At 45.8% G+C, this 17,294-nt stretch overlaps 1 protein-coding gene across 1 annotated transcript in view; it reads right to left on the minus strand.

The window, feature by feature from the left end:
• Ccnjl (cyclin J like) overlaps window positions 1–17,294 on the minus strand; it is a 59,806-nt gene that overhangs the window by 19,286 nt on the left and 23,226 nt on the right. Inside the window, exon 3 of the mRNA XM_008821663.2 lies at window positions 11,123–11,336. Coding sequence (XP_008819885.1) covers window positions 11,123–11,336 — 214 coding nt within the window. The remainder of the gene's footprint in view (window positions 1–11,122; window positions 11,337–17,294) is intronic.

The following is a 17,294-nucleotide window of genomic DNA, read 5'->3' on the forward strand; positions in this document are numbered from 1 at the left end:
CACAATGAGTTCTCTCACCTCACCAACAGACCAGCGTATTTCCTGGGCTTGAAACTGCTTTCAAGACCAACCAAAACAACTAACCACACTGTCTAGGTAGTGAAGGGGAGGCCGCTGTGATCTCCTGTTACCCTTGAGGCTAGTGAGATTTCTACCCCACGAACCTGAGCATCCCAGCAAGACAAGTAGAGCTCTAATCTAGAAAACTCTCCACATGGTTTTCCTGGGTAGCATAGGTATAAGAAGCACCTCTTGGGGCCTGGAGAGGTAGCTTAGCGGGTAAGAGCACTGACTGCTCTTGCAGAGGATCCGGGTTCGAGTCCTAGCACCCACATCGCAGCTAACACCTGTCTACAACTCCAGTTCCTGGGGATCTGATGTTCTCTTCTGACCTCTGTGGGCACTGCAGAACACAGATGCACTTACATATATGCAGGTAATATATTCATACACATAAAATTAAAAAAAATATTTTTGAAAAGTCCCTCTGGACTCTTCTCTCAGGAGTTCAGCAATAAAGAGAAGAATGGGAGGGGCAGCAGCTCTGCAGCAGATCACATGCTTAGTATCCTGGAGGCCCTGGGTTTGATCCCAAGTCCTCAAAACAAACAACAGGAGAACTGGCATAAGGTAGTCTTGGCACTAATGCAGTGCATTCTGGCTCATTCTGGCTCTGATCAACCTTCGGGTAGCATGGAGAATAAAGCGGCGCTGACTCCACTGTTCTGGTAATGTTTCTGCTCATTGTAAGCTGCCTGTTCTTCTAACAGCAAGGACACCTTGGTCTCTTCGAGGGCTTGTTCTCAGCACATGTCCCAAACTCTGTTGGTAACACAGGCTTGAGAGGCTGCATCTTTAGGAGAGTTTTCCAGACCACCAGCAACTTGAGGATAGGGGCTCAGTCTGTTTTATACCCAACATCTAGCACAGGCCCACTGTCCAGCAGAGACATGGGTATAGGGTGAGGGGTCTTCATCTGGGGGTGCTGTGGGCATCACTTCAGTTCACTGTCACTTCCCCAGAGTTCACAGTGTTCTTCATAAAGTGGGGGTTAGTACCTGTGAAAGGCAGAAGCTTCCAAACACTGCATTCCATCTGCTCAGAAAGGCCGAAGTCTAAACCCCTTTCCAAAAAGAAAGAAAAAAATACCTACAAATCTCAGAGTCCCAGAACCCCAGGTCCCAGAGAAACATACCTAGGCTCTAGACTTGCTAAGACAAAGTGTACAATTTAAGAGCCTCTGGCCCAGTCAGCGATCTGACAGGCAGCTCACACAAAATCCCCTGAAATAGCTCCAAGCCCACCCATCTGCACTGATGGGAACAGAAAATGGAAACTCACCATATCCTTGGGGTCTCTGTGCTGTCACATTTGTGCTGGTGCCCTCAACAGAGAGACCCTTGTTCCCAGGCTGCATGGTCACTACCTAAATGCCACTGCTGAGAAGGGGGGCACTGAGGCTGTAGCAGCTTTTTGGTGGTATTTGGGCACTGGTGTGTGTGTGTGTGTGTGTGTGTGTGTGTGTGTGTGTGTGTGGTGCAAAATATAAGAGCCATGTTGACCTCATCCCTGAAACCATTCAAAATGCTCCCCCTCGGCAGGACAGAGGAAGTGTAGTATTCCTCCTAGCTAGGAGACTTAAATTGTTCCCTGCATGTGTAGGGTATGTTTCCTTGCAGATTCAGGTTTGACTCTGGCCAGAAATCTTACACATTACCTAAAATTCAGCCTGGAAAAGGATCACCTTGTAAAATCATCCCTTTGTTTCTGAGGCTCATAATGATAGCCTCAGCATCTCAAGCATTCTTAGCTTTAGGGGAGCTGTCGGGCTTAGCCTTAGTTCATCCTTGCCCACCACAAGGGATTAAAACTGCTTTCAAGTTTCTTAAACCTTCAGCTAGCTCTCCAAAGGGTGACCCCATCCCCAATTTTACTGTCAGAGCAGCAGCTCAGCAGAGAGAATCCTTAAGAGTGATCAAAGCAGGGGTGGGGTGCAGGGGTGAGGTGTATGGAAGGCGGCCAGGGGAGTGTAGGTGACTTCCTGGGAGACAGTGAGGCATTTCCTAGAATCTCCTGAGGCCCTTATTCAAGAGCCTGGCAGGCAATAAATAGCCTTCAGTGGTTTCCACGGAAGAGATGAGACGTGATTTCTGCCTTAAGAGCCCTAAAAGCAACTGGTATCTACTTTTTGAACATCACAGACAGAGCAAGGCACACATGTGGACTGGAAATGCACCCACAGAGGGCCAGCTGCTAGAGGACTTCTGGAGCCCAGGGCAGGAGACATCACTCAGTTTTGGCTTTATTACTTATGTGGAGAAGAGGCATTCTAAAGGCTCCACTGGGTTAAGTTTAAATTGGAACTGATATGACCTGGGTGTGGTACATGCCTCAATCCCAGAGGAGAATGAGCATTTGAAGACAGCCTGGGCTGTATAGCAAATTCCAAAGGAGTCCTTGCCTCAAAAGGCAACAATAAAATAAAAGCACCCCACAAACAAACAACAAACCTAGCCCAACGTTCAGTTCAAACTCCTGCCAAAATCTTGGGTGTACAAACCTTTTTAAAACCTGAGGCCTCAAACATGGTAGACAAGCACTCTCTGTAGACAAGGATTTAGCTATGTCTCTAGCCCTCCGCTTGCCCTTTGGCCAAAATATTCTGAGTGTGGGAGTTCCTCTTACAGAGTCGTGTTATTAACATGCAAAGATACAAGCCACAAGGTAGAGGCTATCACTCTGTACGTAGAAGGGAACAAAGCAGATGACAACCTAAAGACCTGTTAATAGAGAGATCACTAAATAAATGCTGGTGTTTATACTAAAGAGCAAAGATGATCCCTGACAGACCGTGAAGCTTCTGTGCTGGAGGAGCGTCTGTTGTCAACTTGATACACCTGGGAAGACTAAGCCTCAACTGGAAGAAGTGCCTCTATTGGACTGGCCTGTGGGCATGTCGGTGAGGCATTTTCTTGACTGCTAAGTGATGGAAAAGGGTCCAGCCCACTGTGGATGGTGACAAGCAGTCCTGGGTTGTATATGAAAGCAGGCTGATCACAGGCCAGAGGAGCAAGCCAGTAAGCAGTGTCCCTCTGTGATCTCTGCTTCAGTTCCTACATCCAAGTTCCTGCACTGAGTTCCTGCCCCGACTTCCCTCAGTGACTGATGTCACTTAGAAGAGTAAGATGAAATAAACCCTTTCTTCCCTAAGTTGCTTTTGGTCAGAGTGGTTTATCATAGCAACAGAAATCTAACTAGGATAGCACCTTCAGTAATAATTCACTTAGATATATTTGTCTATTTTAATATTGTATGTATGAGCATGGTATGTGTATGTGAGTGCATGTGTCACAGAGCATGAGTGGAAGTCAGAGGATAACTCTGGGGAGTCAGCTTTCTCCTGCCTTGATGTGGCTTCTGGGGATTGAACACAGGTTGTCAGGCTTCAAAGCAAGTGCTTTTACCTGCTGAGCCATCTCACCCGTCCCACTTAGGTGTATTTATATGGATGAGTTTTATTATTCCTGGTGATTATAGTCTATAAAGTCACCTTGAACACTGAAACTCTGCCCTTAAGGGAAGAGATGGGGTTAGGTCTCTTGTGAGCCTCTGATGGTAACATTTCATCAACTGAACAATACATAACTTTGTACTTCTTATTCACATTTAATATGCTGTTACTGATTTATTAACTTGCACCCCAGGCAAAAAGCACAACTGATGCCTCAGAGGCTTATTAGACATGCGAATCTTCTCCAGGAGGCACAGCACCACCTTTCTGAGCTTATGAAGAGGACAACAGCCTTGTAGGGCTAGCTGCAGTAGAGAGTAGAGGCTGCTTGAAACGACTAAACCGTCAGCAGAAAGCAGGAAATCAAGGAAGACACAGAACACAACAGAACACCTGCTTACAATACAGTAGGAGCTGAGACAAGAAGCAGAGGGCTGTCTTGGCGCATCAGCTGGGAATATGCATAAGGGCAATTAACAGTTTCTCCTGCTCTGCACACTCGCATGGATGGCCAGAGAAGTGCTGGCATTGATTTTTGCCTTTTTTTTTTTTAATGAAGGGCTGGGGGTATAGATCAGCGGTAGAGTATTTGTCTAGTGCACAAGGCCTTGCATGCAATTCCCAGTATTGAAAAAAAATTATTCATATGTATGTCTTAACTGCAGAATCAGTGAATGAGAATTAACTGACTGCATGCCTGTCTATGCACAAACATTTCTACACAAATAAGCTGGGCGTGCTGGTGCACGCCTTTAATCCCAGCACTTGGGAGGCAGAGGCAGGCAGATCTTTGTGAGTTCAAGGCCAGCCTGGTCTACATAGTGAGTTCCAGGACAGCTGCGGCTACAGGGAGACCCTGTCTCAAAAAGACCAAAAACAAAACAAAACAAAAAACAAAACAAAAAAACAAAACAGATATAGTTTTGGAAGAAAACACAGAAACTTTCCCAAGGTTACTTCTGTGGAGTGGGAAACAGATTTTTATGTTAGTCTTCGCATTTCATTTCGAACTGATAAAGTGTTTCTTGCTTTAAATTAATTTTTAAAAGTAGTTTATTATTTTTATTTTATGTGTGTGAATGCATTGCCTGTATGTATGTAAGTATACTCAAATCACGCAATGCCTGTGTATGTAAGTGTACTCATATCACACAATGCCTGTAGAGGTCAGAATAGGGTGTCTGATCCCCTGAAACTGGAGTTCTAGATGGTTGTTAGCTGCCGTGTGGAATCAAATCTGGGTCCTGTGCAAGAGCAGCCAGTGCTCTTAACCAGAGTCATCTCTCCAGCTCCTTATATTAATTTAAAATTTTTATGTGTATGAGTGTTTTGCCTGTGCATCTGTGTTGTGCAATGCCAGTGGAGGCTAGAACAAGGCCTTGGATCCCCTGGAGCTGGAGTTACAGACGGCTGTTAGCGGCCATGTGGGTGTTGGGAACCGAACCCAGGTCCACTGCGAGAATAGCTGGTGTTCTTAACTTCTCTGAAAGACATCTCTCTAGCCTTGTAGCTCTCATTTTAAAGAACTGAGGAGATGGGGCTTTCTGCCGGCAAGCTCCGAATGACAGGCTTACTCTGGACTAAGAGACTCTGCTTACAGAAGAACTCCATGCAGATGGGGGTCCTTTCCTGACAGATCACATGACTCCCTGCTACATGATTGCTCTCTCTCCTGGGGAGGAGATGGGGGCTGGGATACAGGCTTCCACAGGACTCAGCCTCACCTATAAAAACCAAGGTCAGGACTTGACTCCAGGAAACAGGACTGTCTCACCACCCCACCTCCACTGCTTTCCAGATCTGAGGTCGGCAGCTAGGGGCTAGACAAGCTTCCAGTCCAGAGGAAAACAACTCAGGCAGTAAGGACTGCTTTTCCAGAGAGGTTGTGGGGTTCGGAAGTGATAGTGATAGACAAAGCTTATGGAATTGAGATGAAATGGAGGGAAAAGCAGGAAGAAACCTGACATTTTGTTTACTGGGGGTTATGTGCATATAATAATCTATGAGTTGGTTCCTGCCCAGGAAATGAGAACAGTTTCTCTTTTTTCCCCAGTTACAAAAACACATTACATTCATCTAGGTCTAGAAAAATACAAAGTAAATTGTGGCTATGGACTGTGAGTACGGCGGGGGGGGGGGGGGTGTTGTGAGGGACAACTAGCATTTTGTGATGGGTACTTTAGCACCTTAAAATTATTTACTTATTATTGTGGGTTTGTATACATGTGTGTCCAAGATACATGTCAGGAGTACACAAAGTGTGATGTGCTTTGGAGGTCAGAGGAGAACTTTGTGGAGCTGGTTCTCTTCATGTATCTTTATGTGGGTTACAAGGATTGACCTCACATTCTAAGCTTTGGGCAGCAAGTGCCTTCCACCTGCTGGTTCTATCGTTTTTATTTATTTATTTTATTTTATTTTTTGTCTTTTTGAGACAGGGTCTCCTTGTAGCCCCAGCTGGCCTGGAACTCACAAAGATCTGCCTGCCTCTGCCTCCCAAGTACTGGGAGATTAAGGCAGGCACACAGCTGGTAGCTCTATAGCTTTTTTTTCAGACAATAAAATCATCTGTTTCTTTTTGCATCATTAAGCCTGACATTTAAGGCCTTGGGGCCTTTGCACAAAGGCCATTGTGTCTTTCTCTCCCAAGATTTTCTCCTTCCAGTTCCTGCCTGGGGCAAAGGACCAGTCACCTCTGAGCATCAACCACCAGGTAAAATCAAAACTCAGCTGGGTTCTCTTGAGAGCGCAGCACAGAGTTAACACATGATCTGAGACTTGTACCTGAATATTCATAGCAATAGCACAAAAGCGATGACCCAAAAACCTGTGAGCAGAGGACGGGGTAAACACTGTGGCATCTACAATGAATGGATGGCAAGTCCACCCTCAGAGGGAAGGAGTCTGATACGTGCTGTGACAAGGATGCACAGAAAACACTATGAACTGGAAGAGCCAGACACGAACACTTAAAACTATACGATCCTTCCCACATAGGCGACAGCCAGACAGACACAAAAGCAGATTAGTGCTTGCCAGGGTCAGGGAGGGACAGACTGGGAAGCGGGCCGATCGGCGGTAGCTCTTCCACCGAGCTACATCCTCAGCTTTCTTTTTACTTAAATTTTCTTTGTTTAAAGATTTTATTTATTTTTATGTGGATGAGTGTTTTGCCTGTGTGTATGTAAATACATCATGTGTGTGCCTGATGCCCACGGAGGTCAGAAGTGGGTGTTGGATCCTCTGGGAGAGTTAGGGATGGTTGTTTGCCACCATGTGGGTGCTGGGAACTGAACCCGAATCCTCTGCAGTGCTCTTAGTGCTCTTACCACCACCACCCCCAACCGCCTCTTCACTGGGTTTTTGTTTTGTTTTGTTTTTGACACAGGGCTTCACTAAGTTGCCCAGGCTGGCCTTGAATATGCCTCAGTCTCCTAAATACCTGGGATTACAGGACTGAGTGGCTATGCTCAAAAGTACTCCCTACCCCCCCTTTTTGGGGGGGTATTTTTGAAACAGGGTCTCCTGTAGCCCCAGCTGGCCTGGAACTCACTATGTAGACCAGGCTGGCCTTGAACTCACAGAGATCCACCTGCTCCTGCCTCCCAAGTGCTGGGGCTACAGGTAGGTGTGGACTACCATGCCCAGCCTACAAGGATTCCTTTTAAGGTGATGAAAAAGATTCTGGAACTAGATAGAATGATGGCTGTACACTAGATAGCACAAATGTACTATACGGCATTGAACTGTATACCTTAAAATGGATAAAGTGGTGAAGTTAATACTACAATATGAGTTTTACCTTAATTGCTAAAAACCTCAATCCCCCCCACCCCATCCCCCCCAAAAAAACCCAAGCCTTGTGACTTTGGGCAAGTTACATGACCTCTCTAAACCTCAAATCACGGGCATGATTACATAGGTTGGTTGTGTGGACTCTGGGCAGTCCTATACAGGAAGAGCCCAAGACACACTGAAGCTGAGGTCTGTCAAAGCTACTCACTAGGAGTCCTGAGGTTTCTGTGCTATCAAACAATTTAAGTAACAAGAACATCAAAAAGACAGCTGGGGGAGGGAGGATGGGTAAGATGAAAGACTGAAGAAGGGGGCGGCTCCACTCTACAGAATGTTTACTGTTTTTGTAGTACTGGAGATGGGGCCCAGGGCTCCGCACATGTTAGGCAAGTTCTCTACCTCTGACCTCTACCTCCAGCCCTGAATGGTATTTCTATCACCAGTCTATCCTATGTTAAGGTAAGAGACACAATCAGTCACAGAGACTAAGAGACTGCTTCACCATACACCGGTTATGTAATTATCTAAGACTCTTGCTACTCTGCCTCCTCCTGTAGATCGAGGTCCTTGCTGGTCCCTGTTTTATGGGGGCAGAGGGATGCTAGGTAGGAGAGACATTCTGTCTATGGTAGCTAGCATATACCTATAATCCCAACACTGGGGAGGCAAAGGCAGGAGGATCATGGACAGTTTGAGGCCAGTCTGAACTACATAGTGAATTCTAGGATGGCCAGGGTTACATAGCAAGGTCTTCAACCCCGCACCCCCAAACAAAACAACAACAAAAAACAAAGGCTCTCATCTGGAAACAGCTTTTAAAAACTTTTTATGATTTTTATTTTTATGTGTATGAATATATTGCCCGCATATATGCAAGTGCACTTGTGTCATGCAATGCCCATGGAGGTCAGAAGAGGATAGTGGCTCCCCTGGAACTGGAGTTATGGATGGTTGTTAGTCACTACGTGGGTGCTTGGAATCAATCCCGAGTCCTGTGAAAGAGGAGCCAGTGCTCTTAACCACTGAGTTGTCTCTCCAGCCCCTGGAAACAGCTTTATAAACCTGCTAACTCGGAGCTGGGGAGATGGCTCAGTTGGTAAAGGGCTTGCCAGATGAGGATCTAAGCTTGATCCCCAGCACCCATGTGCAAAGCTGGGCATGGCTGTGTGTGCCTGCAGGCCAGTGCTGGGGGCATGGAGACAGGGTGATCCCTAGGGAGGTGGAGACAGGGTGATCCCTGGCGCTCACTAGCCAGCCAACCTAGCCAAACTGGCCAGTTCCAGAAACTGAGTAACTGGTACTGACCTCTGGCTGCAAACGCACTCACACGCATGCACACACTCACAAACACGTATGTGTATACCCACACAGAAAACTCCAAGAACACAGATGGGGGCAAGAAAGCCAGCTTTTCTTATCTCAGAATCATTTGAGATCAAATCAGCAGAACACCAAGAATCACCTGTCCCACCCTGCCTGCTTCCTTGGATGAACTGAGGCCCGGGAGACGGGAGGAGGGGTGAATAGGATTCCAGGCTTTCATGGGAAATTTTCTTTCCTTGGACCTCGTAACCTATGAAAGGTGTCCTGAAAACTCCATTCCTGCCACCCCAGGCTGACTGTAGTCCACCAACATACAGGTGGGGTACCTGCCTCTCTGTCTGGAAGGCCTCCTCTCTCCACCACCAAGGAGCCTCCAGTGTGAGTTCCCCAGACAGACGCTCAAGGAGAGCCTCCATGGTCCCAAGGAAATGTAAGTTCCCTACCCCCAGCAGGCCTCAATGCAGCCCATATATCACAGAACCAACAGGCCAAAGGCCACCGAGGGCCTGAAACGCGATGCCTGTTCTGCCCTCTGCTAATGGAGACATCTCACAGGCCTTGGCATCTCTTCCTGCCATGACAAAATGCTATAAAAGGCTAGACTCTGAGGAAGACTGGCTCCCATGGATAACTTGGGAGACTCTAGCTGGCCTGGATTAGAGACAACTTACAACAGAGAGGGAGTCCCAGTGGAAAACAAGACAGGATATGAAAAACTTGAAAGCCATGCTCTTGCCAGGCACAGTAGCATATACCTATAATCCCAACACTTGGGGAGGCAAAGGTAGGAGGATCACTGAAAGTTTGAGGCCAGCCTGATCTACAGAGTGAATTCTAGGCTGACCAGAATTACCTAGCAAGGCCCTGTCTCAAAACACCAACCAACCAACCAACCAACCAACCAAAACCTGAAGCCCCAAATAGGTATGTGTCTGTGTGTTTTGACAGGGTGATGATGCCTGCAGGAGTTTACAGCAGTGTGCCAGGATCAGACCAAATTGCAGCAGAAAATGGCTGCCTCCCTCCTACAGTACCAGCCAAGAACATGCAATAAAACAGGATGGTAACAGGGTGTGGAAGAGAATGCAAAACCTGACAGCATTTTAAGTATAAAATGTTAACATCAGGGGTCAAGGAAATGTCTTAATGGCAGCTGGCTAATGTGAGTCCAAGACTTCAGGGGCATTCCATTCCTCTGCACTCACAGCAACACAGACAAGTGGTCTGAGACATCCAGGTCTAAGAGGACCTTTTCCTGTTTCCACAATTGCTCTGGAGGCTTCACCTTGTTCCAGGCTCCTTTCCTGCCCTGGAACTCACAGCTACTGGGAATGGCAGGTGCTAATTATTATTATTAGTTTTTTGCATATGTGTGTGCATGTGTGTTGTTGCATGTTGTGACATTAGGTGTTTTCTTTAATTGCTCTCTACCTTGTATGTTGAGGCATCATCTCTCACTTGAACCCAGGGCTAGCCTTATTAGTTTGTTTCAGCCTCCAGATTGCCGGGATTATGGGTGGGCTACAGTATATTCACCCAGTGTTTATGTAGGTGCTGGAGATCCTAACTCTGGTCTTCACACTGGCACAGCAAGCACTTTACCCAGGGAGCCACCTCCCCAGCCCTATCGGGTATTAATTCTAAATATAGGATCTCATGGCTTTGTACACTGGTGACCTCAGCTGTGCAGGGTAGTGGGGGAGGGTTCACAGGGGTGGGCGGCCCGAGTTCATAAAGAGAGCAATGCAGGCAGAGGGAGCAGCTTCTGTAGGGGTCTGTGGATGGGTCAGGGCTTGGCTAGTATGGATGCCACCAGGAAGTGATGAGGAGAAAGATGCGAGTCCAGAGAGGACAGAGCTTGAGTCTGGGTCGGCCCCCTGAGAGTCTCGGCCAACCATGGGGCTGTTTTAAGAGGTATGGCAGACCTGTGTGGTCAGGAACACATCCAAGCTGTAGTATACCGATACAGTCAGCTAGGCTGTGTTTTCAATGAGGTCTCTTTGAAAGGTGCAGACCCCATAAGGGATATGCTTAGGCCTGATGACTATTTCATGGGTCCTGGTTAGTTCCAAATCAAATATCTCTAGACACCTCTAAGAACAGTGGTTGCTAGGGCTCCTTCCCAGTACATTCAGATTCCTCATGGCAAGAAGCAGGAAACATGAAGTTCAGAGCACACATAGATGTGGTCTTAAATCTTCTCTGCCACATACAACCTGGCAACCTAAAGCAAGTTTCCAGGCTTCTCTGAGCCTTGGAAACATGCGGTATCAAGACTGTCTCCTAGGTCAGTGTGGATTTATTAAGTTCAAGCTATGGAAATCCTCATTACTTACTTTGATATGTTATAGATGCAAAAAAGATTGATGCTTATTAATATAATTCACACATAGGGAAGAATGAGCAGAGGTCATGCAAAGACATCCAAAGTACACAGCTGCTGTTTGGCAGCAGCTCCACTGGCTACAAAGGAAGACCTAGATTTCTGCTTACTTGCCAGCAGGAGACAGGAAATGGCCACAGTATACAGCTGCTTGGAAGTGGTGATGTTGTACTGATCCATGAAGTGGTCCAGCAGGTAGACAGCCAGGTGCCGGGCCGCAGGGCATAGCTCGCAGTGTCTGCTCAGCAGGGTCAGAATGTCTACAAAGAACCGACGGCTCTTCAGGAGGGGCGAGTGGGCATGGAAGGCAGGCAGCTTCAGTTCCTGGAAGACAGGTGAACAGAGAAGTGTCAGGGCTGTTCCTCTGACAGCGTGGGGCAAGGGGGGTGGCAACACTGAGACCCAGGGCCTACTTATGAACTGACCGGCAGGAGGGTGAAGATTCCCTCCACATCCTCACTCATTTGCTTCAAATCTGTTCTAGAAACCCTAGACCAGTTCCCATCCACCCTCCCTAAGCACAAGCCCATTAATACCTACATGATAACAGAGAAAGCCAGGCATGAGAGCTTGGATGAGGGACCCACATTCAAATTCTGGTTCCAAGTCATTTGCTTTCCTTTGCTTCCTCTGATAGCTGAGGATTAATGAGATGTGCACCAAATGTCCAGCACACAGAAACTTCTCAGGGTTCGCTAATTCCCTCTGTGCATAGGATTGTGACTGGCAAGGTGTTTTCTTTTTTTTTTTTTTAAGTCAACCTAAAAAATGTGGTTGCCAGGTGAGTTAAACACAACTGTAATCCAAGCACTTAGGAGGCAGAGGACAAGAGGATGGCCACAAGTTTGAGGCCAGTCTAATCTACACAGCCAGTTCTAGCCAGTCAAGGATACCTAGCAAGGGTCTGTCTCAACAAATTTGAAATAATAGTTCGGCAAACTTCTTCACTCTGATTCACTGATTGTTGACATCTTGCCTTCTCTCTCCATGCGCATACACACTTCTCTCTAATAGTTCTAAGCATCAAGATTTTCCCAGCAAGAAGGCAACTTCTACTTTGGAATATATACATTGCCAGGGTATCTGAATTTATTTGCCAAAACTCAAAGAAATATTGAACCAATAAGGACTGATTCATTTATTTACTTATTTATTTTGGAGACAAGGTCTTACTCTGTAGCTCAGAGTAGAGGGGAACAGTCTCGAATTTGAGTAAGTTCTATTATTTCAGCATTCCAAGTGCTGGGATTTCTGGCATAAATCACCGAATGTTTTTGTTTTTGTTTTTCAAGAAAGGACATGGTCTCACTATGTAGTCCAGGCTGGACTATAACTTGCTATCCTCCTGACTCAGCCTCCCAAGTGTTGGGATTATAGATACGCACTATAGTACTCTGTTCCAACAAGAATTTTTATGATAGAAAAAAATTCCTTACATACCTAAGATACTTTTTTTTTTTTTTTTTTTTTTTTTTTTTTAAAAAAAAAAAAAAAAAAAAAAAAAAAAAGATCCCGAGTGCTGGAATTAAAGGCATGTGCCACCACGCCCGGATGAGATACTTACTTTTAAGGAACATTTTCTTACTTTGTGTGTGTGTGTGTGTGTGTGCGCGCGCCATGGTGCACATGTGGCAAATGGGAGGAAAACGGCAACTTGCAAGGGTTAGGGTTAGCTGTTTTTCTACTATGGGGGTCCTGGGGATTGAATTCAGACTGTCAGGTTTGGTAGCCAGTGTCTTTACCCACTGCCAGCCTGATATTTACACTTTAATCAAAGCAGGTTAGATGCTATTTGGTTAGAAAATATCTTAGTAGCCAAGGCATCAGTGCCACTTTCCTTATAGGAAGTCCAGCACCATGAGAGGGAGGGAACTGGAGGAAGAGGCTCCTGAGCAGACTGACGTGCAAGAGAAAGATGGGTAGAGGTCTGAGTGCACTGGGTTCTGCTGACACAGAGGCTTCAGGAGCAGAAACAAGGCTGCTGGAGGCTGGACGCTGGGACAAGTTGCTGATACTGTTTCACTGGCTCTGGAAATGATCATCGAGACCACCTCTAAGAGACCACCTTGCTGCAACATAAACACTCCTCTGCCCCAGATCCATGGTATTCTGGGCTAGTTCTGTTCTCACTTGTGGACAAGTGTAATGTGTACAATTAATAATCTCTTATGCTGTTTCAAATATATACATATATATGTAAATGTATCTTGGTGACATTCTGTCAACTATGGAAATGAGAGAGAGGCAAAACTGAAGGCAAATAGGAAGGAAGCTGGCAGACAAGGAATGATGAGCACGTAAGTAACAAGTTCATTGGGGATGACATTAAAACAAATTGTTATGTCTTGTGTATCAGCCTACCCCTTAAACAGTGCTGAAGACTGAACCCAGGGCCTTGCACATGTTAGGCAAGCCTCTGCCACTGCACCCTGCACAGTGTCTCTCTAGCCCTTTACTCAACCAGCCGCAGACCAGGACTAGAAAGAAATGTCCGTTATTGACTAGGGAAGTATCAAGATCCTTCTACACGTTAGCACAATTCCAGGCTCCAGGGATGTTCCATGAGTAAGACAGACACAGACCTAAATGTAGGACTTAAAACTATAAAACTCTTGGCGGGGGGGCAGAATCAGGAGTAAATATCTACGACTTCAGACAAGGCAACGGTTTCTTAGATACGATTCCAAAAACTGATGCAGCAGAAAAAATATTAGCTAGATGGTATTTGCTGCTCCTGCAGAGGAGCTGAGTTTAGATCACAGCACTCACATGATGAAGCTCAAAACCATCTGTGACTCCTACTTCAGGGGATCTGACACACCCCATTATGGCTTCTGTGGACACTTGGATTCATGTGGCATACATACATACATACATACATACATCATACATACGTAAATAAATAAGAATTAAATAATTATTTTTAAAACTTTTGCCTCATGGGGGCTGGAGAGATGGCTCAGTGCCATCTGCTGACTGCTCTTGCAGAGGACCCAGGTTCGATTCCCAGCACCCATAAGGCGGCTACGAATCATCCTTAACTCCAGTTCCAGGGGAATCTGAAGCCCTCTTCTGACCTCCATGGCATTGCATGACACAGGTGCACTCACATACATGCAGGCAATACACTCATACACATAAAATAAAAATAAAAAAATATTTTAAAAAAGACGGAGTCTAGAACACATAAGGAATTCTTACACCACAGCCATAAAAAGATAATCTAACTTAAAAATGGGCAAAGAAGTTGAAAATAGTGGCACATGCTTTTATGCGACTGTGCACTGGGGAGGCAGAGCAGGAGAGCTGAGTGAGGCCACTCTGGATTACATAGTAAGCTTCAGGCCAACACTCCCTCACTTCCCCCATCCTCCCAAAAATCAATAAAATAAATAGGAGCTTGAGAGATGACTCAGTGGTTAAGATCACTTGCTGCTCTTCTGGAGTACCTGAGTTCAGTTCCCAGTACCCATGTCAAGTGGCTCACAACCTTCTTTAACTCCAGCTCCAGGGGATCCAATACCCTCTTTTGGCCTCTGCAGGCACTACTCCCCACATGAATGTGCATACATGCATATGTGCACACACATAACTTCTTAAAAACTAGAATTTTTTTTTCCCAGTGAGATAGAGTTTATTTGGCAGGGAAAAACGCTCGGGACAGTCCCCAGTTCGGGATAGAGGAGCTGACAAAACGAGAATTTTAAAAAGTAATAATATAGGGGCTAGAGAGAGGGCTCAGTGGTTAAGAGCACTGGCTACTCTTGAAGAGGACCCAGGTTTGATTCCCAGTACCTACATGGAGGCTAACAACTGTCTGCAACTCCAGTTTCGGGGAAATCTGACTCCCTCTTCTGACCTCTGGGGGCATTGCATGGCACAGGTGCACTGACATATATGCAGGTAATACACTCATGTCTACATAAAATAAAAATAACAAAATATTGGAAGAATAATAAAATAAAAATAGACAAAATATTGAACAGGCATTTCTCCAAAGAAGATTAAGCATATAAAAAGAAGTTGAACATTGCTAATTGTTAGGGAAACACAAAGTGTAAACCACAGTAAGATACTACTTCATACCTAGTGGGATGAATGTTAACTTAAAAACAAAAACAATGTAAAAAAAACACAAGCTTAGGACTAGAGAGATGGCTCAGCGGTTAAGAGCACTGACTGCTCTTGCAGAGGACCCAGGTTTGATTCCCAGTACCTACATGGTGGCTAAGAACCATCCTTAACTCCAGTTCCAGGGGAATCGGACACCCTCATCTGACCTCGGAAGCACTGTACAAGATGGGTGCATTGATATACATGCAGGCAATACACTCATACACATAAAATAAAAATAATAAAAAAACACAAGCTTAAAATAGGTGATGAGGATGTGGCATACTGGAACCCTTGCATACAGTTGGTGGGAAAGTCAAATGGGGCAATAACACTATGCAGAGGAGCTTGGCAGATCTTCCAACAATTATACCACACGAGCCAGCAATTCCAATCCCTGGTGTAGACCTTAGAAAAATAAAAACATGGCCGCACTACAGTGAAAGCTGTGCATGGATGCATGAGAGCTGGTCTTTCCTGAAGGGAGGAAAGTGGGCCTGAGCAAAGCTTGGGTACAGATTTCCTTTTTTGCGGGGGAGGTCTGTTTGAGACAGGGTCTCCGTGTAGTGGGGCTTAGAACTCACTATGTAGATCAGGCTGGCCTTAAACTCCCAGAGATCCACCTGCCTCTGCCTCCCAGGGGCTGGGACTAAAGGCGTGCACCACCTTGCCCAGTTTGGGTGCAGATTTCCAAACCATTCCTTCTCCTTTCTTTTGCTAGCTATCTCTGCAGCCCTGGAATCTTTCTTATGGTAGGTGCTCGGAGCTTAAATAAATTCCTTCTTCTCTCTTAGGTCTACATATGAAGAAACTAAGTTTGAAAAAGTCCCTTAATCTCAAGGCTTATAGAACTAACAACAGAACTGAGGCCAGCTGACTTTCAAAACAATGGGTTTCATTCATTCCAACATTTTCATATTTGTCTATCTTGTATCATTTAACTTTGCTCTTTGTTACTCTTTAACATTTTAATTTATTTTTATTATTTTATGTGTATGAGTGTATTGCCTGCATGTAGATGGGTGCATCCATGTTGTGCAATGTGTGAGGAGTTCAGAAGAGGGTGTCAGATCCCCTGGAACTGGAGTTACCGACAGTTGTTAGCCATGTAGGTGCTGGGAATTGAACCTGGGTCCTCTGCAAGAACAGTTAAGTGTTCTTAACCTCTAAGACATCTCATCAACCCCTGGACTTTGCTCTTTGTATGTGAAAGTGTTTGTATGTGACCCATTTAGTTAGCCAGGGACATCTGCATGAGCACTGGACTGGAACTATTCACTGAAGCCTTGTGGGATTACCAGTGGGTATACAATTGAGGGCAATGACTTTCCCTTTCCTTGAATCTTTCAGTAGCAAATAGTTCAGTGGCAAGAGGTGGGGCCCCCTGAGCTCTCCTCCATCCATGCCTGACAAGACCGTTCTTTTGCAGACCCAGTGACGGCATCCACAGCTGCTGAGTTTGTGATTGTAGTGGCTGTGTGTTGCACAAAAGATCGCTTCTTTATTTTTTGAGACAAGGTCCCATGTAGCTCAGGATGGCTTCAAGTTCACTATGCAGCCAAGGGACGACCTTGAACTTCAGATCCTACTTTCTCTACCTCCTAGGTACTGGGAGAGCTCTCCTCCATCCATGCCTGACAAAACCGTTCTTTTGCAGACCCAGTGACGGCATCCACAGCTGCTGTGAGTTTGTGATTGCAGTGGCTGTGTGTTGCACAAAAGATCGCTTCTTTATTTTTTGAGACAAGGTCCCATGTAGCTCAGGATGGCTTCAAGTTCACTATGCAGCCAAGGGACGACCTTGAACTTCAGATCCTACTTTCTCTACCTCCTAGGTACTGGGATCACAGGCCACTGAGTTACCATGCTCAGCTTTACTTTTTGCTTCTTGAGACAGGGTCTTGTTAATGTAGCTCAGGATTGCCTTAAACTTGCTAAGTTGCTCAGGCTGGCTTCAAATTCCTGCCTTGGCCTCCCAGGTCCTGAGATTATAAGCACATACTACCATGATCAGCCCAACATTTTATTTTTAAAATCATGGAGTTATTCCCATCTTAAGAAAACCTCAATTGGGGCCAAAGAGATGGCTCAGGAGTTAGGAGTACTGGCTGCTCTTGCAGAGGACCTGGGTTTGGTTCTCAGCACCCACATAACTGCTTGCATCTATAG

This window comes from Nannospalax galili, unplaced genomic scaffold (genome assembly GCF_000622305.1).
Source record: "Nannospalax galili isolate Female #2095 unplaced genomic scaffold, S.galili_v1.0 scaffold667, whole genome shotgun sequence".
NCBI lineage: Eukaryota > Metazoa > Chordata > Mammalia > Rodentia > Spalacidae > Nannospalax > Nannospalax galili.